Source organism: Platalea leucorodia (genome assembly GCF_965183815.1).
Source record: "Platalea leucorodia genome assembly, chromosome: Z".
NCBI classification, from domain to species: Eukaryota; Metazoa; Chordata; class Aves; order Pelecaniformes; family Threskiornithidae; genus Platalea; species Platalea leucorodia.
Genome location: NC_138858.1, coordinates 29646770 through 29673202, shown reverse-complemented (window position 1 = coordinate 29673202; position 26433 = coordinate 29646770). Strand labels below are relative to the sequence as shown.

Sequence of the window (26433 nt, the reverse complement as noted above, 5' to 3'; positions counted from 1 at the left end):
CTCTCACTCCTACCTGGAAGCACCAGAGAAGCAAATTATCTCCAGTAACAAATAATGAACATTTCTCTTTGTCATTTAGAACACAGTTATAATAGAAAGAAACCGCAAGGGCATCATGAACCTTGAATAACGGGCTAGTGTGTACTGTGTTATGTCAAAGTCAAGCTGTGCACAAAAATTTATATAGGTTGATGGGAAGGTGAAGAAAGAAGGGCTGACTGTTCCTCTGCAAGTGGTTCACAGGGCCTGGTACCAGCAGGGACAGTGCTGTTGGGAGTCAATGGTCTAAACCCAGTTCTCAACCAGGGAATGCAGACCCAAGGAGACCTTTCTTCTTGAAGCACTGGACCCTTCCTATATGTTTTTGTTGAGGAATGTGTTGTCCAGTGTAAGTGCTTCTGCTGCTTCTTCCTGTAAAGCTTAGTTTTTCCTCTGTAAACATTGAAAAAGGTTTTTGAATGAATTAATGGATGGGGCCTTTTATTGCTGTTTAACAAGCAGTAGCAGTTAAAGAAACATATACCTCTGGCCATGGAGAACAGCACACTACATTCCACTTGTGTCTTTGTGATTATTTCCTTGAATTCTTCATTTACAAATCCAACATTGGTTTTTTTTTTTTTTTGTCTGTCTGTTCTTGGGAATCTGTAGCTTATTGTTTCTTTGCAACCTTCTTCTGTATTGATCACCTGTTTTAATGAAGAAGTTTGTGCCAGAAGCCAGATAGGCGCTGTGCATTTCTTTCTCTACATGGATGTCATTTACTGTTGAGCTGTAAGGGATTCTTCCAACGTAAAGACTTCTCCAAGTTATAAATACATCTTTCTACATGGTTGATACTGCGTTCACTCAGTGACTGTGATTTGTTCAAGTTATGCCAGTCGTGACCTCACTCTTTTTATCTTCCTTCAGTAGGATAAATCAGTCTCACTTTCTCTTATCTGGAATAGGCTTGCTGTGAATTTTTTAAGACACCTCTGTCAAACTGAGTCCATGTCACGTACAAGCAGTTTTTAAATTAGAGGGAGCAGAAGGACAAGTTCTGTTCTGGAATGCTGCATAAAACCTTCATGAATATAATTTAACATGTTTGAAGTTCAATACAAAGTTGTTGAGCACTGTGGTGGGAAATTTGTTCAGGATTTGTAACTTTTAAAATAACATTGCAATATTAAAAATAGCTATATATGTCCTCTTCATGCTTGTATGTCTAGTAAAGAATGGTAGTTTTTCTATATCAGCTTTCAAATATGTTATGCAGCTAAACATTTTATTTACACAGATATGACATGTTTGAAAAGATTTGTGGAGAAAAAAACAGCTGTGATTACAAGGCATTGATGTTCTTTCATTAGCTGTGCCTCTTAGTTTTATTTCTACAATGTGCTTGGAAACTAGCTGTTATGCTTTCATACCTGAATGTTTTTTAAGCAGTGGAGGTGATTTATCATTGCAAATATTTTCAAGGATATCATCAAGGAGCATTCTTTGTCTTCCTTGTATTTTTTTTTGATGCTGGATTTGGTATGCTTTAGTATAGTGTGGTATATTTGGCTGTTGCAAGCCCACCATATTCTTGGGCTATCCAGTGTTTCATTGTCCTAGCCTGCACTGATGAAAACGTGCCTCCCACTGTGGTCATGGCAGGCCACATTTTGGATGTATGTGTGGTAAGTGTTTATTCTTAACACTTCTCAGGATGGCAGCAGTCTCAGATGCTCTCAGATGCTTTCTCAGCCAAAATGAGAATGAACCTCTTTCAATGTATTGCATGCTTTTGAACTTCCCAGGAGAGAATTAATTGATGCTGCATCTTGTGTTCTTCAGTGGCTGCATTTCATTACTTGTGAAGAAAAGGACAGAAAACATGTTGGTGTTCTGTGAAATATCAGTAGAAAACTCTGTGTTGTTCTTTATGAATGAATGGCAAGAGAGGCTAGGTGGTCCTGTGGGTTACCTCCTTTTACTTGGCACACAAGACAGATAGTTTCTGGGTCTGAGAGGGATTCACTGGCCAGTTCTGAGCCTGAAGGCAACTTGCCCCTGTTAGGAACGGCAAGCTGCAGAGCAGCATTACATGACATACAACTCTTACTCTCATTCATAGTTAGTTGCATTCTGGCCTGCGCCTGGAGCGGAAAGCTATAGCTGCTTAGCCTAAAATGAGCAGGTTCATTGGTTGTGCAATGTGCAGCTTTCAGGACTTCGTACAGAAAGGTGTATTGAAAGCTCTCTTCATTTAAAAGGAAAAGATGAGTTGAAAACTATGCAGTGCTCTGTTTCCAGCTTAAGCTTTGGCCATAAATGAGGTCAGTTTGTCCACCAAAGTTGGTGGACAGAGAGCAAGATTTGGTGCTTGGTGGGACATAAATATATTCTGTAAACTTGGTTGACTCTTGTTAAGAAATGCGTTTGTTTACAGTTCTCACAAACAAACAGACTTTTGTCCGGGCTTAATGTGCCACACGTGAAAAACTACCTACTTTTGCAAAACGTTCTGAGCAGGCCTTGCATTGTGCAATAGACAGATGTCGGGTAACAGAAAGTCCACAGTTTTCTTAGTGCTGCATCTGTCTTATATCTCAAAAAGTATACATCTATGAATAAACAACAGGAAGTCCTACAAATGTCCAGATCAAACAGTCCCAAAGTGTTTTAATTAAAACAATCTGAGGAAGTTTACAGCAAGTCAGTTAGAGAAGACTTTGTGACTACTAAAAGAAAGTTTAAAATAAGGGCCACTTTTCTTTCAAGGGCTTAGCAGTCTTATTTTATGCTTCAACCTAGAAAGGCTTCCACATGGGTTAGTGTGTCTGAACATGTTTTGCCTGTTGCGGACAGCACAGCTGGTATCAGCCCAAGAGCAACCTTTCCCATCAGTGGATTTTTTGTAAATGGGTGACCTTCATGGAGAAAGCTTCGTGCTGATTTAAAAGAAAACTTTCCTGGCGCAGAATTTCAAAGCAGTGTGTTTAGAAATTCTACTTCTTATATGTATTAAAGTATAACCTTCTGCTAAGTTACTTAGATTGTTTACAAATTAAGAAGACAGGAAATTGTTCTTTACATTCTGGGTGTTTTGAAGAAGATCTCTGTAAGATTGTGACAAAGCCAGGGTACTTCACATTATTTGAAGAAGTTTGAGTGTCCTGTTAGATCTTACTTTAGGTTATAGTCACTTGAAGTGTCAGATTAATTTTGGAGGACAAGAAACTTTGTCTTCTGTTTCTTTTTGTGGGGAAATGGAAGAGGCCTAAGAACCTTCTAACCTCAACCATTCTGTGATTCTGTAGTAACAGTCTATTTCTATGGCATATTATAGTTTTGTCTTCCTTTTTAATTTTCTCTGTTTCTATGAATGCTATCATAAAGTTGTTAAACTGCTTTCTTCCTTTCCCTTCCCAGTCAAGTACCACAACCACACAGAGCACTTTTACTAATTCTCACTCTCTTAAAATCCACAGAACAGTTTTCAAGAGAGAAAAAGCCAAACTAGTGTAAGGAAGGAAATCCAAATCTCAGTGGCATCATTAGGGAGCTACTAGAATAAATCATGTCTAACCAGTCTGCTTGCCTGGCTGGTAAAATGGTTGAATCTGTTGATGAGGTTAGGGGAGCAGATGTCATTTACTTCCATTTTACCAAGGCTTTTGACACTGTGCCCTGCATTATTCTTGTATCCAACTCAGGACTTTATGATTTGGATGGGTGGACAACAAGACAGGTAAAAATCTGGTTTGGTGGTCAGGTTCAAGGGCCTTGGTTAATGAGCTGGTAAAAAGTGGGGTAGTGCAGGGGTCTGTTCTGTGACCTGTCCTGTTTCACATCTTTATCAGGGGTCTGGAAGAGGGGATGGAGGGCACTCTAACCAAGTTTGCAGATGACACCAGATTGGGGGGTACCTGTTGGTATGCTGGAGGCAGAGCTGCCAGCCAGGGGAACCTGGACAGCTGAGAGGAATGGATGGACAAGGACCTGATAAAATTCAGCAAGGACAAACTCTGAATCCTGCCCCTAAAAAGGCAGAGCCCTACCGTGATGCCGGCTGGGGACAGAGGGGCTGAGGAGCAGCTCTGCAGAGACAGCCAGGGGCCCTGGTGGGCAGTGAGCTGGGCAAGGGCCAATTGTGTGCCCTGGAATTGGAGAAGACCAGCAGCACCCTGGGCTGTATGAATAAAAGCGTGGCCCAGAGAGTGAGGGAAGTGATTATTCTCCGCTCAGCACTTGTGAAACCACTTCTAGATATTGTGTCTGGTTTGGGGATCCCCTCTGCAGGAAAGACAGCAGTAAGCTGGAGCGAGTTCAGAATGGGATCACCAAGACAGATAGGGGCTAGAGCACAGGCCCTGCGAGGAGAGGTTGAGGAACTGGGTTTGTTCAGGCTGGAGAAGGATAGCTTCAGTGGGACCTAATAGCGGCTGCCTGTAGCTACAGCGAGGCTGTCAAGAAGATGGAACCAGGCACTTCACAGCTATGCATGGTGGGAGGACAAGAGGCAATTATAATAATTTGAAACAAGGAAGTTGTTCCGTTTCCAACTGGATAAAGACATGAGCAACCTCTTCTTATCTCATAGCTGACCCTGCTTTGGTCAGGAGGTTGGACTAGAGACCTCCCATGGTCTCTTCCAATCTGAATTATTTTATAATGCTGTGGCCCTATGAAGAGACTTTTGCTGGAAAGTCCTCATGCTACCAAGACTGTTGAGCCTGCCTGCACTCTTGCAGTCTTGTAGTTACCATGATTAACAGCAAGGTGATGTATAGAAAACCTTGATGTTGCCTTAAATTACTTACTTCTTTATTTTCTTCTAAACCAAGGAATTATCCAACTGGAGAAACTGCACTGTTTTTTTCCCGATAATTTTCTGAGCTATCCTGCTGACTCTGCATGAGAGGATAGATGTAGTATTACAGTACTTGGGAGGTGAAGAAGAAGCTGTGGAAGCAACCAGTAACTTCTGATATGTACCTAAAGCTATTTTTTCTCTATTATTCAGACAATTCAAGAGTACTGAAACCCCAATTTGAATCGCTGTCAATACAGAGTTTTGTACCACATATTGTGGTTATATGCACATCTGTTTTGCATCTTTGTCAATGAGCATAAGCACAGAGCCTTTTGAACCACCTGACCTCATATGGGCCATGGGTACTCCTGAGTTAATGGAGGGTTTTGTCCCTGTGTGTAGGTTCATAGGATTATTGCATTTCCTGTAAAAGACCACAGGTCTTGCCAGTCATTAGTGATGGCATTACTGAGGCTCACCTCACTAAGTATCTGCAGAAGGATGTGAGGAGAATACCTCTCCCTTTTGTCCATTTATTACATCTCTTCTCTTTTCTGGTATAATAAAATCTCCCTGACAGTTTCTATAGAATAAGAGAACTTACAAAACATTTCCCCCTTGCCTTCGTAGACCATTTTTATTGCTGGAAAACTCACAGGTTTTGTATGCAGCAGTGACCATGCAGGACTTGAGGCTGGAACAGAAAATGTCCCTCTTTGAGGTTGGGGAGGTGTGGAAGCTTTGAGTGTTGGTTGTTCCTTGTTCAAGCTTTTTTCCCCCATAGTATGCATGCATTGCAGACCTTTCTGGCATTTCATTGTTGCACTAAATATGCAGTTTTTGCCAAATCCTGAATGGGACAAAGTCCACCACTGAAATTCATTTGTGTAATTTTGTATCTTATATTGGTAGGTGAATTTCCTTTTCCAGGGACAGGCTTGCTTTGAACAACCTGAGTCGTTTTGTTTGTTTCTGTTCTTTCTGGGCATTAAGAAGATTGTTCTCCTACCTGCCTTATTCAGGAAGCCAGTAACAAGGCAGGCTGTTAATAGAGCATAGCAGGGACGGGTGTTTTTCTGGATGTATATATCAAAAAACCTGCTTTTGCTCGCAGAGCTTAAGTAGTCACAGGCCATGCTGTTGGGAATGGGACAGACACGGACTGTCTAATACGGTCAGCTGCACTCATAAAAAAAGTGGACAGTATCTTTCCCAGAACAAGGCATAATCTTTCTGCTGCTGAGCCATGGCAGAATTCGGAGGCTAAGATAAGCTTGGAATCCTTAAAGGAATTACATTTGTTATGTCCAAGTTCAGTGAAAATGCTAGAAGTCATCATATGTGATTGCTGTCCATTCCCTTCGTCCTTTAATTTACTGACAAAGAGGAGTTAACTTACTCTATAGGCATATGAATGCTGAAATAGTAATGAAAAGTGATTCTTGTGTCTCAGCCAGGAAGGGCATGAATAACCTTAGGGATTACTGCAGTACATCTGGAGAGCATGGCCACATGCTTGCCAGATGGTTGGACTTTTCTTCATTAGTACTATGAACTCTGCGATCAAACCTCAGATTCTGTGTGGATCTACAGTACATACGTGTGCAATTTGTCACTGGAACAGGCTCCCCAGGGAAGTGGTCATGGCACCAAGCCTGTCAGTGTTCAAGGAGCGTCTGGACGACGCTCTTAGTCATATGGTTTAGTTTTAGGTAGTCCTGCGAGGAGCAGGGAGTTGGACTTGATAATCCTTATGGGTCCCTTCCAACTTGAGATATTGTATGATTCTAATTTCACCTCACAGGGATTCAGAGCACTGTGCCAACTGGTTTTATTATGTGCAAGACAAAATTCTGTTGGGATATGTTGCTGCCAAAGCACATCTCTCCCTCATTGTATACTCAGAGAAACGCTTGTGTTTGCTAGTTGTCTTTAGCAAAGCAGCTTTTGTGTCTTGCTTTATCCTTACTTTTATCGCAGCCATATCTAGATACTGTATATGTCAACAGCTGTTTCTAGTCATTCTATTAGACCTTGTGTGAAGGGGACAATGAAGTTTTCAGAAGGCAAGGAGTAACAGGCACTCTGTCCTGAAAGTTATACTTCCTTTGCGAGTTAAGTCTTGAAACACTTACAAAAGAGGGTGTGAAGTTATGCATTTTGGATTTGAATCTCGAACTGATGACTAAAGCAACATGAGAACAGCATTTGGTGTGGAACATTGTGGTGAGTACACCTGTTAGCATCCCACACACTGAAGAAAACAACCCCATAATAAGAAGGAGTTACACAGACTGCATCTTGTGCAAAGCTTTCCAAAACATTTGTAACCAGGAGAAACAGTTAAAAACAAAATTAGTTACTGTAATACTTTTTGTTAGAAGTTTTCAAACTTGTAAATTTAGGTTCCTGGAAATGTACAGTTCAAAGGCAGTGATGGCATTTTCATGAACTTGCATATGATACACTGTGTGTGTGTTATTTATATTAAAGAGAAGAAGAATAATTTCCCATATATATAGCCTGTGACTGTAATGCATAAGTAGTTTTTTACCCTACCTGATTTGGCTGGGAGACCGGTGAGAATTTTCATGTTTTCATCACTTGTATCAGTTATATCACTTATTTAAATTTCTGAGAAGAAGTATGGCCTTGGTTATTGATGAAACCCATTAGGGTTTTGCTGTCCAAGTAGCATTTATTACCACTAAAACAACATCATGAGATTGCCAAAATGTTACAGTGTGGACTAAGCCACAGCCTCTAAATTTCCTTAAAGGATTGCTCTTTGTTGTTTATTTCGTTTGGTAGTATGGATCTCAGGTGTGGTAAGTGTAGGACTGCAGTACCATGGGAACCTGTGCTCTATCTTTGTGTGCTCTAGAAGGTATTTATTTCCATCTCTAACTACCGAAGTTCAGCAATATCTTCCTGGTACTCCAGTATGTCCTTTTATTGAAATGTCATAAACATTACTAATTGTTATAGGTGGTCTAGGTTAAGAGGCATCCATAATCACTGGCATTCGTATTGTTTAAGGGATTTTCAGTGCCCTGACTGTTGTTTGCTCCTTGTTTCAATTTTGTTCAAGTTTTTCACATTTCCTTTTGACTTTTTCTTTCCATCTAGGAAGAGTGAGAGAGCAACCCCACACTTTGGCTATTTTCTACCACCAAACACCACAATACTGTGGCAAAATTTGCTTCCCCCCTGCCCAAGAGCGACAGAACTCTATCTATGGATAGGCTCCCAGGTGGCACACTAAAGGTGCCGCTCCCTATCTCTTTTTCCGCAGTAACTCTTACTGTTGCTCTGATGGGTAGACTCACAGCATGCTATGGGTTTCCTGTAGTATGCTAGAGAGCCTCCTTACTTAATGTCAATGGGCAGGCATTACAGGTGGTTTGACTGGCCTACAGAATCTTTTTGTAATTCCAGAGAGGAATAACATAGATACAGCAAATGTCTCCATACACTTACTGCTGGGTTGTGTTAGGAAATCAGCTTAGTCATAGATCTATTTGTAAATTGAAGAATTAAGTTCTTTAGCAGCTGCTCCTGACTGGCTGGTCACTCACTGCTGGGGTCGTCTGCTGGGTTGTTTTACCTCTGCAATCATCCAGTGTCATGTTTTTTTTCAGTATCTTTCTTCCCATGTGAAGATGGATTTCTTAGGGAAGACTGGGCATGATGTGATTGTAAGGATAGCTCCTTTGTAGGCCAGACAGCATTGGTTGTCAGCCCTTGTGCACTGGTCCACACCAGCTCTTGGTTCTTGAGTCTTCCAGAATCAAGAGCTAATTCTATACCCCTCCTAGTTACCTGAATCTTGCTTAGATAGTTCTTCAAAAACACAAGAAATTGTGGTCTAAAATCATACGAGTCTGTATGTTCTCAGGAGGCCTATTGGGGGCTGGTAGATCTGCAAGATTACTTCCTCGTGTTCAAATGAATGAGCTCCCCATCAGGTACACCTAAAGCTCTCTTAGCTTCTTTTTGTCAAAACTCTGTACAAACATAGTTTGTTTTGCTCTTTCTCCCATCATTTAGAAATGCTTAGGAGGCCTGATTCATGCTTGCTTTTGCCAATGCCTTACTGACGTGGTTACCACTCTGTGAGCTGCATGCTCCTCATCCAGTTTAAATCTGACTTTGCTCCTTCGCAAAAATTGTCTTTGTGGTGGGTATCGCTCAGCCAGCATAATTAGAGAGTGAGTTTAGGTTCTTGTAACTCACTGGAATGAAGTATTGGTGGAATGTCCTGCTGAGTTTACTGTAATAATATCTAACTGCAGCGTAAACTAACCCATCGGACCCGTCCCTTTCTATCCTTACAGCCACCATCAAATGCAGGATGAATCAAGCTCCACATGTCATATGTTTTCAGAACACTTTGTTATTTGTATCACATAAGTCAATTCTTTCTTTCACTGGAAAGAGTTATGGAAAACCTGGCAATATCTTTTTGGAAATTCTTCAAATGGATCATTCAGCACATTAAAAGTTTGTTACTAATGAATGGATGAGAGTCTTGGCAACGCTTTAGCATGCCTAAGAGTATTCCCATACCTGAGATAAAATGGGCAAGGAGTCTACTGAGTTCCTCCTGTGCCTGTTGCTCATGCCTCAATTTAAGAAGAGCTGTTTTACACGCTCTTTATTTAACCAGCTATCTTTAGGATCTTTTAAACATCACCCTGTGACTTGGGAGACTGCTGGAAAGTCACCATAATAACTTCGTAACATTCAGTAACTATTTTTTCTAGAAGGTTTTCTTCCCCCATGTGGGTCCAACAAACTGGCCTTTGGAGTCCGTCTGAGCTACAATTCATTTGTTAGTGATGACTGATACCTGTTCAAGCTAATCTGTTTGATGGGCCTTGAGTACAAGGTTAAATAAAGTCATATGAACAACAGAATTTTCCTATTGGTACTTCTGGTTAGAGATAAAGGAGACGTCTGCAGGGGTGAGGCAGGAGGACCACATGCAATTTATAGTCTCAGCACAGACAAACATCTCAGCTAGCTTTAGTTACACTGAAGAATCGTTCATTGGGCTTCTTTATAGGGTGTGTCTGCAGCATCCTGTTTTTCTACATAGATGTGCACAATGAGGAGAAATCAGAAGCAAAAGGATGAACACGTCCATTTTTGCACTTTGAAATTACTTCTTCCCTCCCTTTAAAACAATAAACCTTCCAACTTATCTTTATTTACACAGCCCTGTCCACCTTGGCATCAATTTTTTTCCTCTTCATAAGGAGCAGTATTTCTGTTTGCAAGGTACTGGATTTGTTAGCAGATTACTTGGAAACAGGTCTTACCGTACACATAACTAGTCTTGCTTTATAATGGGTGCTTAATACTCAATAAAGCAAAATAGTTGACTTTTGCCTCTTGGCACCAGTTCAGCAAAATACTTCAGCACAGTTAACTTTTGGACTCATGAGAACCCCCAGAGATTGAATGGAAATATGAAAGTTCATTTAAAAAAATGAATGCAGAATATAGAAAGAAGAAATTTTTCACAAAAGTGCTAGTTTTTCCATGACTTCAATGTTTTGTCTTTCCCCCCATTTTATTATGTATTATCCTCATTACTTTTTGGCGCTGAGCCCTTGTGTAAAACACTTGTTGTCCTGCAAAGGAGAAATTGCAGTTGTGCTGTGACTGAGTCAGCATCCCCTAGCACGAACCTCCTAGATGGCTTCTCTTCATAAATCTCAGCATGGGTGGCATGCTGGAGCAGGGCTGAAAAGACATAGGAAGGCATGGAAGTGGAAGGGATAGGAGGAACACAACTGAGAAGACTGGATTGTGTGTCCACAGACAGTACTGTAGTTTGAAATCGTATAAAGCTTGTCAACATTCTCAACACTGCTTCAGCTAAGGAAAATACAGTGCACTAATTCAGCAAAGTCTGAGTCGTGCCTGCTTCACACAATGCAGTGTTTTTCATGGAAGCCTGGATAAGCCCATATGTCTACACGGTACAATACAGAGCAGTGCAGGGATACTATCTAGAGTCCCACTGCCTGTGTGTGTTTGTGCTAGCGAAGCACCAAACTCGGCCTGTGAAGGAGACCAACCAACGGGGGCACAGCGCCGCACTGATGGGACCAGACTGCTTCCTCCTGAACAGATGGCTTCTTCGCCATGAGGTTATAGATCCCTGAACCATGCTTAGTTGCACAACATGGCATGTGTTTTACTGTCATTTGCACCTTCAGAGCTGCCTAAGGTTAGTGAGTGTCTAGTAGGACTTAAATCACTCTAGTCCCCTCCTCCCATGAAAATTTGGGCTACGAATTTAGCGGAGCTGCACCTGAGAAATGCTGCAGACTTGTTCCTGGTCTTCTTTCTTGTTTCTTCTCATCCTGTCATGTCTGTGTTTTCCCTCACGCACAGCAGGAAAGGACACTACTATAAATACTGTACTTAGAATAAACACTTACTCTTAGCAAACTCAGTCCAGATAAAGGCATTCAAGTTGACAGTCTGGGTTAGTTTTAGACGCAGTGGATTCATTCTGACTTTTATCATTCAACAGGAGAGAAAGAAAAGTGTTGGCCATGTGAGGAGTTCAAAAGGGTAAAATTACTAATAGTTTGGAAACAGAATTTTACACTCAACTAATTCCTAGTAAAAAGTAACTGAGAATAATTTCTATCAGTTAGATGTGAATTCATGTAAGACCTGGTTCCACTGCCTGTAATAAGAGCACAAATAGTTCTTCTGGAATTAAATGTTTCTCATTATGATTAAATTAATTTTTCTTTTAAAAAAAGGCAGGAGAATTTTTTTTTTCCTCTTGACCTACTAATGCATTTATTACAGGTGAATTCCAATGTTAAAAGCAATTTCAAGAAAGTGCTTCTTAGTAGCTCTACCTATAGCAAACACCACTGAGTCAGTATTTATTCAATTTAATTTTATTATTACTGTGCAAAAGTCTAGCATCTAGCAGTTGTGTCCATTTCTCATTCTTTTCTGAACATCTGCTCCATGCTAAAATCTGTCAAAGTGCTGAGATTTTTTAAAATGCTGACAGAGGGGATTTCATTTTTTTTTTCCAGAGACTGCGAAGAATTGTGTGTTTTGTAGTCTGAGCTACAGTGCTTTCATGCTGACAGCACTGTCCATACCATGATAGTCTGCCTGAGCAGAAACAGATGTTGTAGGCTCACTGGCCAGTTTCCTGTCTGAAGGAGAGGCTTCTGATAAAAAGTACAGGTTTTCATGGTGGGATTTCTTTACTGCTGTATTTCCTTGAGAAGAAGAGAAGTTCTTAGTTTCCATATTCACAAACTTCTATTAAAGAAAATTAAGCACTTAGGTCTTCAGGGAACTTTTTTTCTGCCATGGAATCATATTGCTAGGATTCTATCTTATCATCCACACTTCAGAGAGGAACTTATAAGCCAAAGCTGTACTCAAGGCCTTAAAACCTAAGCCTGTGTATGAGGTCTCCTCCGGTGCAACTTCTTAGAACTGATTCAACTTCTCAGAAAAAGCTGGTTTAATGCCTCATGGCACACACAAATTGGGGATGGTAACAATCTCACTGTGGTAACACATATGTAACTTGCATGCTATTGATACTTTTAACATTGTCAGTAATTTCGTATCTTGATCACTATGACAATAACCTACTTGCAGCACCTGCAAATATGGGGTGAAAAATTCCAGCTTTGCATGCCGTCTGCTTCGTGTGTTTGTTAAAGGTGCATTTACTGTCCCCATTCACCACTGAATTCTGCATCAGTGGCAGTTCACTGCACAGCAAATTAGGGAGACTAGGCTAAAGTACAATGTCCATAAAAAGTATCCTTGCACCTCCTGCCCCTAGTGAACAGGATTATCACATTAGTTTTGAAGGCAAAGGCAGACTCAGCAAGGAGCTGTGCTGGCTATTTTTACTTTGACCACTTACTCCCTGAAGAGCAGGGGAGAGGCAGAGGCATTTTGCAGCCCTTTCTTCAGAGATTTGAAGCAGAGCTGTGCTGCAGCTGTTGGCCTGCTTACAAATGCATTTCAGTTCTGCAGTGCTCCCCTGGCTCTGTAGCTGGCTATGAAGTTAGGCACGTGAATTTACTTTTACCCCCTGGGACTGAATCAGAAAGTTGCCCGTTGGGATAGAGACACAACTTAGTTTACCATTATTTTGTAAAGTGTCTCAAATACTTTAAAGACTGCTCTCTTTTTGATATGTTGCACAAGGTGCTTGTAACTTTTGACTGAGATAGTGGAGTCTGTGTGCAGGAAAACTTAACGGTATGAAACATTGAGCTGTATGTTCACACCATGGTCTATAGGTGGCAACAAGGAGTGTCAATAACTGCAGGCCCCCACTGTGTGCGTATTTGGGAGCCTGAGTTCCCTGATGAGTGTTTTGACTCTCCTTGTGCTGGTGCAAGCCTTTTAAAGTCTGCTTCTACAGGAGACAGAAAAGGTCCGATGAACTTGAAGGGCCCAAAGGGAGATACTAAGTTTTAAATTTGTTTGTTTTAGGAATTCAAAGCCAAGGGGCTGACCTTCCACAAAATAGTTCACATCCTTGGAGTACAGTGGTGTTGTGCTGAACATGAGTGTGTTCCATGTAGCTCAAATAAGTTTCTAATATGTATGGTTGCTGTGTGTTACAAGGCATGATCAAGGTAGGTTGTGTTTCTAGGACTTTGCCTTTCTGCTGGGATAATTTTTAGTTTTTGCTGTTGAAAGATTTCAAACACGGGGAAAGGCCAATGTGAGACTGAGAGGCAGGAGAGAATATTGGAACAGTTAGCTGGCAGCGCAGTTACGTTGCGTGAGTGCCAGGAGGCTCCATTGATAGAAAGGGAATTCAAATTGTCCTGAATAGAATGTAACAAGGAGATGACTTCTGCAGTTATTAGCAATCTATAACCGTCCTCACAACTGTTGTCAGCCAAAAAAATCCACATGAAGTTACCGATTTTCAAGACAGAAATTACGTCTGAACATCAGACCTTGATTCAGTGTACCTTTAGTCCACCTGCAGAAGTGTTTCGAAGTTAAAATTTTGGAGCGGTGTGGAGGAAGCAAAACCAAAAAAGCAAAATTTTTTAGATCCTTTGTAGCTGAAGTGTCTTCAGATGCCTTTTGTTTATTGATTCCTGTTACTGTGATCTTTCTCTGTGAGATGTAGCATACTAGAAAGCAGAAATAAAAGGAACTTGCTGTCTACTAACTATTTTTTTTCTGCCTTATGCTCCTGACAGCTTCTCTGCCAGCCATGGCAGTTTGTATCTTATCTTAATGATATGTCCTGGTTATCTGTGTTGTGTGCAAGGGCTTAGCATTCCACTGCTTTTTGCTTAATAAATTAAGGACCAGGAAGGAGTAACACTGTAATACTTGACCATATAAGGGGGGTGACTGTTGTTTTAGTTCTGCTCCTTGCACAATATGCAGTTGAAGCCTTTTAAGGGAAGGCAGTGCAGACAGAGTGAAAACATCCAGAAGCAGAACATCCATTTTACGTTATAGTTGGTGCCAGTGCTGGTGCTGTTATTGCTACTGCTGTGAATTTCTCACAGGCTGTTGGAGTTGCACAGTTAAAAAGGAGAGACTTACAGATGAGACTGAAGAAGCAAGTTAAAACCATTTAGTTAATGGCTCCTGCATCTTGAGAAATAATAAGAATGAAGAAGGAACTGACCAAAGGTGAGCTGAATTAGACTTCCAAAGTTAAGAAATGAAGTAGCAAGGAGCTCTTCAGCATCAACAAGAAGAGACCACAGAAAGAACAAGTGGAAACATCATGCAGTGTAGGGACTTGGTGACTAAAAAGGCAATGAATATCGTGTCTAAATTTTCAATAAAATAAAAAAAAAAATTCTTTGCAAAAGAAATTTGAATGTTGGAGAGGGAATAAGATAAGTAATGCAAATGACTGGATGGAAAAGAAACTGTGGCAGCATGATAGTTCAATCCTGGATGTCATCTTAGTATTCCAAAAGAACGAACCCATAAAAGTTTAGGTCTGGTTGCAGGTACACTTATGTAAGTCCATCAAGGCAAAGACTGTACTATATGATTAGAGAATAGCAAAAGTAGGATCTTTAATAAAGGGATGGGAAAATTGATACAGGCAAACATAAGTCAGTTGTTTTGATCTCAGAAGTGTCCAGAGTGTTACAAAAATTTTGAAGCATCTCAGGTGGTAAAATATCAAATAACACACATTTGTATGCCAAGGTTAGACTGTGTGAAGACTGTTATTTTCAGCTGGAGAAATTATTTTCTTGATAAATCAGATGCAGATCCTTACTTGAGGTATTTTTCATTCTTTGCGTGAAGAAAGACTACAGAAGTGGGAAGAAAAACTGGTTTTCTTAGTTTCAGTCAAACCATAATCTTGTCTTTAGAATAAAATATGCTTCAGACCTTAAATCAAATGAGGCTTTTATCAGCTGGAGATTAGATAACACCGTCTACTTCAGTGGCTAATAGAGATTTAGAAGACCCAGTGTGGAACCTTTTCTCTTCTATAGCCAGTAACTCTGAAAGAAACCGTTACAGAGGTTTGATCTCTTGCAAAATGCTGCCACCACACACTGTCTTTCGGTGGCCCACATGTCTGTCCCACAAATTCCTTCAATTCCTGCTTGCTGGGGCCCGAGAGTGCTTAGCCCTCTGTAGAATCAGGCTCGTTGATCTGTAAATTACAGCACCTTGTCTACCTCAGTGCTGGCTCCACGGAGAGGAGTGGGACTGAAAAAAATGTGTCCAAGAAACACCAGTCTGTATTTTGAAGCCTGCTCACCCAAACGTCCGTGAGCGTCTTTCACACGTGCAGCTGGTACCTGCAGGTGGTGGAAGACGAGAGGCAAGGCCATGCAATAGCCGCCGCTGTAGTGATTCTTTCATTAATGTCTCTCTCTTCCTCCAAGTTAAGACTCCAGAATGAATGCAGTGCTGCAGTTTACCCTATCCAGCATTTCACCTACAATGCAAAACTCTAGCCAGTCATTTACAACGGTGAAAGCCCTTCCCCCAGCGTTGTGACCTTTATCTTTGTGGTGAACAGGTGTCACGACTTTGGCAGGATAATTTTGTTTGATTGACTGATCTATTCTCAGAAGTTATAAAAGTTGCACTGGGTACAAGAAAGTCAGCTTGCCGCAGGCCATTTGTTGTATCTGAATGATGTGTATTCATAGGACTTTTTGTGGCATTGTAGAGAACAGGTTGGAGCAAACTTCCCTCTGACTTTCATTAATGTAAGTCAGGGTAATTCTGCTAAAGTCAGTGGTGTTTTGCTAGTGCAAAACCACAGTGACTGGGAGATGCACTCAAGGACCACTTTTCTTTATTAGCCCATCTGTGAAAAATAGTCTGTTGTCTCCACTGGGTGGAAAACTGAAAGAAAGGTATCACAGGGATATTCCTTTAACCCTTTTAAATAAAATAATTTTTTTTTTTTTCCCATGGAAAGTTATCTTTTTACTATGTTTTAGTTTAAGCAGTATATTTCTACTATAATTCCAAGGAAAATCATTTGGGCTATCAAGAGTCCTGTACCCTCTGCTTTCCTAGTTAGGTGACATGCATGTGGCTATGAAGTATATGGAAGAAGATCTGGGACATTCAGATGTGCAGCTGTACAATAAGTAGTCCAGTTGCCTACTGCAGAACAGGTAAGTTTTCCACATTAGTCTGTTAAGGCTTTCAGGAGCAATTTTATAATTGGCTGTTAATTTTTTTTTTCTGACAGATTTTCAAAAATTCTGATCTTCATTATGAAGACTATTGTTATGTTTGTTATTACCTTTATTATGAACTGGCCAGCTCATGCTTTGGTGAGACTTAGTGTAGAGTTCAAGAATTGGCTTAACAGTTCTGTGTTGGTACTAAACTCTCCAATAATTCTGTTTTCTAGTGATGAAATAACTCAACTGCTTCTCATGGTTGCGTTGTATGTGTACTCCTTATGCTTTAATAAAAGGTGGGCAGTCAGTATAGATAGTGTGGGACTAGCTCTTCAAACTAAAAATGAGAGTGGCGTTGTACAGTAGGAGGGTGGATTTAACTATATAACCTTACACTAATTTATATTTTTATTTTAACTCACTTTATTAGCTCTCCATGCAAAATCAGCTGCTCCTGCTTTTTTAAAATTTACAAAATATGGTTTTAAATAATGTGTGTAATTGTGAAAAGTACAGTCCACTCTTCTTTGATTTGTTTTTTCTCCTTAATTAGTATTTCAGCATACTGGGAACATAAGTACCCTTAGCTCTGATATGGCCAGAATAACTAAGGTGATAGCCCTTCAGTTTAGGTCCAAGTGTAAATACCCCATTTCCCAGTCTAGCAAGAGCTAATTAGTGCTACACACAGACAGAAGAAACTTTATTGTGTAATCTCATTGATGTAGTGAGCACTTACGCTGCAAGAAGGCCAGCAAGAATACTGTTTGAAGTCAGTCCCATTAAATGTCTGAGGTGACAAGAACCAGAATGTCCACGGTTTGTTGTATTCCTTCTACGTAGTTCATACTCATGGAACATATAAACACAGGTATATCAACTGTGTGGTTAGACACAAATAGAATGCCTTTACTTCAAATAGACTAGGAAAAGCAACCTATTCATATGGCATATTTTTTTCCAGTTTTTATTTTGAATTGCTCAGGAAGTATATTCCATCCATCAAGTTGGGCCTTTTGACAGCTAACACCTTCACCCAGAGAACTCAGAGACTGAGGTATTGCCCTTACAGGAGCACTACTGCATCAGTATCTTGCATCAGATACTGCATCAGTATCTTGATGATGATATATATGTGTGATATATATGTAAGGACATATAAAATTTATTCTGATGAGTGAAACCTCTGCAAGATATAAACTCCTTGCAGGACCAGTTCCACAACTCACTTTCTGAGAGAAGTAGTATGCTGTCTGACCAACAGATCTCATATAGACAATAAAATTTTTATGGTAACCACTTCACTTTCCATTTCTAACTCCCCAGATTTAGGGACTTGAGTGTAAATGTACAGAAGGAAGAGAAACTTAAAAACCTGTATATATATATAAATTTGTTTGAACTGTCCTGTGAAGGTACATTGCTAAAAACATCATAGACTGTAATTAATGGATCTGTAATTTGTTATAGATAAAACAAAAAACTTTGCCATGACTCACCAGCAATTGTTCTTGCAGAATTACAAGTTCCAGAAACCCTCACCCTAAACATTTATTTGCCTAGCAGAATAAAATATTTACTTAGTATCTTTCCAGCTTGTCATGAAGTCATATGCTGTGTTAGGTAGTGCTGGAAATTTTCAGTGATACTTAGAAACTAATTTCCAAATTTTGGTCCACAAGGGATGCTACCCTTTTGTCTCAGTTGGCACTTTTTAAAAAAAAAAATCTGGCTACTTGGCGTAGCAGTGACTGAAAGCTCTGATTTTGTCATTTCCTCTACAAGAAAGCAGATTGGTCAATGTAAAGTGAAAAAAAGTTTTGGTAAATGAAGATAGGTTGTTGGTTTTGGTTGTTTTTTTTTTTTTTTTTCCACTTTCTCTGCGCTGAAGTCATACCACTTCTGTTTCTTGTTTAGAAAGATGTAGATGTAGAAGCATTAAAAATCCCTCCCCCTTCCCACATTTAATGTGGTTTCCCTGGCTTTGAACATCTAGTGATTTCCCAGTTACAGAATATTAGTTTCCTTCCTCTGAGGGTATTTTCCTGTAGTTTGCATTGTTATTTGTTTGATCTGATGCAGCACATTATTTCTCTGAGTCCGCAGCTCTGAGAATTTTTTGCATCTTCCTGTGGGAACCCCTCTCATATTTCCTGGGGTGATCATTCACCTTAAATGTCTATAAGTTGCATAAAGGCTTCTGCATTTATTGAGACTTCCAGTGATGATTCTTTAGTTCAGTAAAATGGCAATAAAAAGAGTATGCTTAATTTTCAGTGTGCTTCTACTTATTTACTCTGTTAAAATCTTGAGAGTCAGGAGCAAAAAGCATTGCAAGGAACCAACTGTTGTATTTCACTATAAACTTTGTATGTATGTTTATATGTATGTTATGTATGTTTGTTTGTTTGAAAGGCTTAGTTTAAAGTAAGCCCAATGCCAACAGAATCAACATCTGTATTTTCAGTGCTAGCTTAGTGCATAGAAATCTTTGAAAACCGTTACAGCCCCTGGAAGCCTTTGGTGCTGGTCAAGAGAGGTCCATCCAAGGCTGTTTGTCCCCAGGCTAGAGGAATACAGAAAAGTGAAAGGGAAAGGATTTCCTGCTCCAAAGCAATACCAGGATATGGGAACATTCTGCAAGCAGAGACATTCCTGCTGTATTGTTAGGCTACCTCAAGAGAATTGGTTTTGCTCTTCCAGCATATTAGCCATTGTTTCCTGGTTGACTGTTTTCTAGTTTTTGGCAGTACGGTCCTGTTCCCAGCCTGCAGTTACTGTCACACAGAGATTAAATCCTTTTACGTTCTTGATTTTTTGCAGAGCCAGCCAGAAACCTGTTCAGCTCCGTACTGTATAATCTGCCTTATGCAGCAGCTTTTGTAAGGGCCAGTAATATAGCTAGTGCTGTATAAACACAAGCAGGTATACACTTGTCTCTGCCTGTAAACTAGAGACATGGAAACTGAGTTTAGGATTAAACATTTTGATAATATTTTTTCCTCCAGGTACCTCTAGCTCTTTTCAAATAAGTATCATCAATTCTTACTCTATCTCATTTAAAAAACACTCTTTTTAGATGTAATATGTAAGTACAAAAATGAACACCTAGGCTGAATAGGAGGAGACTTAGATAGCAAAGGATATTTGTTACATTAAAAAAAAGTGGATTTGGAGACTTAATACCAGTGCTGATTAACAATTTAAAGATTTCAGAGAGAATACATAAGGGCTGAACTGTCATTTAGGTACATTTATGTACCAGGTTTTGAAAGGGTCAGTATTTGCGTATTTGGACAGTTCATCCCATCTACCTTACACGCCTTGCTTTAAGACAGAGCAATGGACCATCTGAAAACAGGTGTCTCGCTGTTGATCATGGACGTGACTGCTTTCGCCTTGACACATAACTTCTGGGTGGATTGTCTTAAGCGCATTGAATCCCACTTTAATTGATCTGCTTTGCCTGAGCTTGACTGCAGTCAAAATTACATAAGTTGTCTCACGTCAAGTATTCTTCTGTGGGGGTGGAATTTAGGAAATGTTTGTTAGGTGTGATTACTGCAACAATCCTAGGGAGATTGTAAGGTCCTTTTTAGGCAGTCAGATTGCTTGACTGTCTCAAGTCTTATTTTTCATATTAAAAACCAGTTGGCTCTGAAAATCCTAGGCATACAATGAAAACAAGCCAATACAATTAGAAACAAGAAGAATGGTAATATTCATTCTGCATAAATCCTAGTTTTGTAGTGCGTTCCTTAGAGGATTTGTTTTTTTCTTCTTTCTTGTTTTTTAGTCCAAGAAAGGATTTTTTCATTATAGTTTATAACAGGAATAATTACCAGTTAACAACCTGGGGAAGGGAAAGCACATCCAGCTTATGTGGTGGTTTATTTTGGTTCTTGAAAATACTGGCAGGTCAGCCAGCTAGTGGGAATATTTCATATAGGTGCATCAGAGGAGACGGGGAAAGTGAGTTCAGACCCAGGTTGAGACCGGGAAAGCTTTTTTAGAGGAGAAGCTGCATCATGGAAACATTTCTGTATTGTCTTGGCTTTGAACACATGAACAGAAGTAAAAGTGTCTTTCAAGCGTATAGGCCACCTGTGTTTTGTAAAGGAAGGTACTTCAACATGATGCTTTAACTTTCATTAAAATATTAGTATAACAAAACCGTGCACTCTAGATGTAACAGTTTCTTGCTCAGTAACAAGAGAAATACACTGGTAAAACCTATTGAGCTGTGGTCCTACATTTTCCAAAATACTACACTTAGTGTATAAACATACCTAGGTTCTGGTTCAAGTCAGGTTCTAAGACAAAGATCCATTTTGAATGGTGCTGTTGATCTGTTCTGTTTTGGTTTTTTTTTTTTTTAACTTCTAGCCCAGCTGTCAGGAGATGTAGCAAGACCTAGAATATTCCTCAACTGATCTCAAGCCATATGTTAAAAAAAGCACTGTCTTAATCCGTTGGTGTTTTATTGTGTCTTTTGCAGAGTGGCAAAAGTAATGAAGGTTCCTGTGTATGAGACACCAACAGGATGGAGATATTTTTCCAATCTTATGGACTCTGGACGTTGCTCGCTTTGTGGAGAGGAAAGCTTTGGCACTGGTAAGTAATATGTAATCAAAAATTTCCATCGACTTTTAATGACAGCTTTTAATTTTCCTGGGTGCCTCAAGTCAAAGCCAAAAGAATCAGCAAATTAACTCTGTCTTGTGCTGGAACAGAGAACTGTCAGTTGTTCGCATCTTGAGGGTCTTCTTGCAGCTCTGGTGCCCAGTACCTTGAGGTAAGAAAAATGTGGAAGGTGGACATTCAGAAGCCGTAGGTAGTCTTATCACTGCCCAGACAGTTTTGGAGGTGCCTGGCATTCTCCTCTGACTTGAACATAATGCAGAAGGGTCTCACTGGTTCCACTGTAATAGTCTTTTCACAGACCGCAACAACATTTGGAGGGATTTTGCCAGTATGGAAAAACCTCATGTTTTTTCCTAATGTGATTCAGCGTACAGGATATGAGGATTGGTACATCTAATGATATGTCTAATCAAACCTATTGCAGGTGTGCCTTTTTGGAGCAACACAATTACCAAAACTCAAAATCATAATTAGAAGAAATTCAGTTACATGTCAGCATCTGTGTTTTCCCTAAGTATTTCTCCCTTATCTGTCCCAAGAACCAGTCAAACAATAGAATGTAGAATGAGAGACAAATTTGAGCCCTCATGAATTCAGTACTGACAGGAAACATTAGAGCAAATTATTAAAATATGTAGTCTGTAAATCTGCACGAATGTGGTTTTGGTTTATGAGAAAACCTGAATAATTTCACAGTGTTTCTTTTTTTCTTTCCTGGATTCTGGCACAGAAGAAATTCTTTCTCCTTTTTATTTATTAGTAGGGTTATGTTTCAACTGGTTTTGAATGAGCACATATGAGAATAACTTAACCATTTTCCTGGCTAACAATTTATTCTATATTTTGATGTGAGTTCCATGGAGTTCTTTATTTTGGTGTATAATTTGTTGGCTACAGGTTTTCCTACAAAATAATTTATCATGCAGTAAAACTTTGTTACAAATCTCATTTTGCTTTGATTGAGTTAAGTCTAGTGTTAAGTTTGTGGGTTAAGGTCAATTAGAGCAGAATGCCGCTTTTTTAAAAATGAGGATACCTTTAAGCCATAGACATGCCACTTTATGTGTTAGCCTGTCATTAACTGTCTATAAGTGTCTGAATGGACTATGTTGGGAGAACCAAAAATGTGTTAGATTTCTTTGGGTGTCTGTCTGTAAAAAGTAAGAGAATTTAAATTAATAATGAATGCTTGTTGTCTTTCTGTTGTGAATGGGAACCAATGTCCCAGGATGAGCAACCTGGATGCCTTGGCTTAATTGCTGTGCCTGGCACAGGTTTGTATTGCCTGGAATGTACCTTTTGAATAGATACCTTCAGGGGGCGTTTCTGCAAGGTCACTGAAGGAGTTCTAACTTGGAGAGAGGGGCAGGGAGATCTTGTACCTTTCCAAAGGTACTGCCATTTGTTGCGGTGTGTTGTTAGACTGTGTCTCCATTTGCCCATGAGAGGTTTGGACTGGGGAGTTTTCAACTCTCACTGCTTTTTGATGCTTTTTCACCAGGCCAGTTCTGTACCCCTTCCCTCTAAATATTGAAGTTCTTCCTGCTCATCCAAAACCAAATATTTCCATGAAACTTGAGTGGGTCTTGAGACATCAGTATGGCCTCATTAGCATCCAAATTATTTGGAAAAAAACCCTGCCTTCATAATCATGCTGAAGAACAGGAAGTGTGGATTTTGACTGGAAGGAGCTTGTAGGAGTTTGATGGTGAGTTCCCATAGGCTGAAGTACATCTGGATACCTTAGGCCACAGAGTGCAGCGTCTCCTGCTGCGTGCAGTTTTATCTGTAGAGGTATGTAAAGCAAGCAGGGGTGGCCTCTATGTGCCGTATGCCATGACAAACCACTGCCTCAGGCCTGTTTCGGCTTGGGAAGTAAGGCTCCTACACCATCTTCATCTGGTGATGTTGAGCACAACTCTTGCAGATGCTTCCTGTCGCAGGGAGAAGGGAAGAATCTTTGGTTGCTTAGTAGAAGCCTTGTCTCCTTTGAGGAGACCTGTCATTAAAATTTCATGGTGCAGTTACAAAAAAAGCCAAATGGCAAATTTCCATAGCACATTGAAAAGGCATGTTCAGGTCTTGCTAAGCAGGCTGTCCCAAGCATTGGTGGACTTTAGCCCTGCAGATCAGTTATATAGGAATCAAGTGGTTTCAGGGCTTGATCTACTGAAACACTGAGGGCACTGTGATCTGTGTTGGCCCAACTTTATCACCCTGAGTAGCAAATGGTTGTTGAAGTCGGGACAGAGGGATGGATGTCTCACAGAGGTCAAGGAAGGGCCCCTGGAGTTTGTCCGTTCTTCTAGGTAGGCAAGATAATTCCTCTAACTTCCCTCTGTTCTTACACTTTACTTTTATCCTTCGCTTGTATCCTTCTGTAGGGCTCTTGTACTATGTAGAGCATAGGGCATAATGTAGGGCATTTTGTACTACATTTTGTATTATAGCCTCTCTTCCTATTTTGCAGCTCCTGTCTCCTGACCTCAGACCAGTCTCTGTGTTCCTAGCACTCTCTGTGTTCCTGTCTTAATCTGGTTCTCCTATGCTGTAATTAATTCTTCAGATTCCTGATGAATTCTCTCTTGTGAATTCTAAGGGTGCTTGAACAATGTATTGCTAGCCAGCATGGTTCTGGTCAGATGAGCTTTGTTGTACCTGCAGAGCTTCAGTGCAGAAAGCCTCCTGACCATTTAAGCCAATGCCATCTAAAAGCTAACCTGAATCCTCAAGATGCAATCCCACGGTCATCCAGACAACTTGAGCACTAGGTTTAAATTCCTCAGCCCGTGTGTAGTTGCTGTGTAAATGAACCATGACGGTGCCTACAGGGCAATTATGCAATGACTATGATGCCTCAAGTTTGTTTTTCTCCCTGCCTCAGTTTCCTTATCATCTTTCAGTTCAATGCAGCTGTCTGAAAATATCTCATATGCCAGGAGGTTTGTTTGTAAAATGTGGTCTGGTCTGTAGGTGACCAATACTTTAGGGATGTGAGCTGTTTTTAGCAATAAATATTTACCTTATTGCGAATCTTTTAGTAATGTCCTAAGCTGCGTGACCCTCACAAGTTTCTGCCAGTATTGAGCATTTGAATCAATTTTACAGCTTTCCCCTCAATCATATCTGTTTAGGGAAATGAAACTTGGCACTTCTTTAGCTTTCAGTGTGAAATATTTAAAGAAATGTACCATATAGCTGATCGGAGTGGGAAACTTGCTGTTCTGTGCAAGAGAAAGGGGTTTTACAGATCCACAGTCTATTGTCAAACTAAATGAACAGCACAATTGGAGACAATTGCTTGTGTACCCAGGTAATCCAGCTCAGCTGGAATTTCCAAATAATACAGAGGCCTGATTTTATAACATAAGGGATTCTGCTCTGGCAAGTAAATAAAAGCAAATTTTCTGCTATAAAAGGAGAAAAGATTTTGAAAACATCCCATAGGGCTGTGTTTCCCAGACTTCTTGTCTGGCAGCTGATCTTGGAGCTCAACCAGTGCTTTAAAAACTTCTTCCATTTTTGTAGCAGTGTGGGGAGCTTGTCAGATGAGGTTAGTAGCTTTCTGGTTCTATGACTAATGCCCAGGACACAGTTCAGAGAAGGGCATCAGCAGCAGCAATTAGTTTCTAAATTTCATCAGCAAACTATTAATCAGGATTAGGAGAGCTGTGTGGCTGATTTATCTTTCTGCAGTTTAAGCCACTTCAGTAATTGCTACATCTTTCATAAATTTCAATGCTTCATCTCTGAATTTCCAGCTGCTATTAACATCAGCTGCATTCTCCTGCAAGATTATGTAGAAGAAGAACTAGTGGAAAATACAAAAATGTGCTGCTGCTGAAATGAATGAAAGAAGCTTAGAAGAGCTGTTTGGTTGTATCTGTCACAGTAACACAAATCTAAAATAATCTCATTAGCTTGAATAAAAGAACAGATCAGAACGCCCCTAAATCTCCATTTGCCTGAAATATTGTCAAGTTTCAGATTGCTGGATGATAAATTTGTAAGACTCAAAGTGTGTGCAAACAAAATGGTTTACTGTGAGTTTGTATACTCACTTCAGTCAGATTTTTGTTTTAAGATTATATTTACGGAATGCAATACGCTAGGCAGAGATGACTAATTTAGGGGAAAACAATTACATTTTCTTCATGCGTATGACCCTCAGGGCTCACTGTCTCTATCAGAATTGGAAATCTCAGGTACAGAATAAGTTAGACATGTAAAAGACAGCCTGCATGCCCAACAGCTTTCCAATATCAGAAAAATCATAATATGAACATTTTTGCATGATCTTACTTTGTTTCTCAGGCTACTGCCTCTCAAAACTTTACTTCAGTTTAAGCCTGTTTAAACTGAGTACTTCTTTATGAATGGGAACATGCTCTGAGAGCTTTTCCCAGATTGTTTACTCTGAGCCCGGCCATAGCAATTGACTGTTGCAGTAGTAAAAAATAACTTTTGCTACTGTTACATGGAGAAATATGTGACAAATTAACTTAAAAATAAGTTGTCGAAGTAGTTGCAGTTATTATAATTTCCCTTATGATGGCAAATTAAATATAGTGGGATAATCAGAAAAATATTTGTTGACTCCTCAGTTCTGTTGTCTCTTTCTGCTTCAGCTCCTTAAACAGAGTCTGGAATTCATTAATGCCTTGGATGTTTCAATTAAAAATATCACTGAGAATTATCCTGAGATTGCTGAGAGCCCTCAGCAAGCCAGGAGGACTATTATATTAGTATTGCAATCTCAGGAATACACAGTTGTGGGGCGCCTTTTACTTGATCCCTTTGCACAGGGCAACTCTGCCTCTGCAGATCCCTGGCAGTAGATACGGGATCTATAAAGCAAAGAAGAATGGTGTTAGCTGAACTGAGGCAGCAGAATGAGCTCCCTCCCTAGAGTTTCTACCATGTCGGCTGGGCGGTAGGAATAAGTGAGAGAGAGAGAGAGAGCAAAGATACCTACAAACAACCGTACAGTAGGTGAAAAACAGAGTTGACTAACAGAGTTGCAGTAATAGATTTTCATTTGCTAAAAGAAGGGCAATAAATAGAACAACATATGTCCATATAGTAACCCAGTTGGTGGATATGCTGGTGAAATAAAAGAGGTGAAATGAACAAGTTCTGAGAAATCCCAGTTGCCAGTTTTCCTCCTATTAAGAATAACAAACTGAGGCACTTCTTGGGCACACAGGATTATTGTCCCTGTACTCACATCAGGCTAGCGTTTTTAATTGGTGACTTTTGGTTCTGGAACAGCTGGGTTGTTTCCAGCTTTTCCATCCAGACTTTTGCCTCCGGGTTACTTTCTTCCAA

General features: G+C 40.1%; 1 protein-coding gene across 1 annotated transcript in view; it reads left to right on the top strand.

The window, feature by feature from the left end:
* The window catches only part of PGM5 (phosphoglucomutase 5), a 77574-nt gene that overhangs the window by 25697 nt on the left and 25444 nt on the right, over positions 1-26433 (top strand). The window contains exon 7 of the mRNA XM_082335426.1: positions 20960-21075. Coding sequence (XP_082191552.1) covers positions 20960-21075 — 116 coding nt within the window. The remainder of the gene's footprint in view (positions 1-20959; positions 21076-26433) is intronic.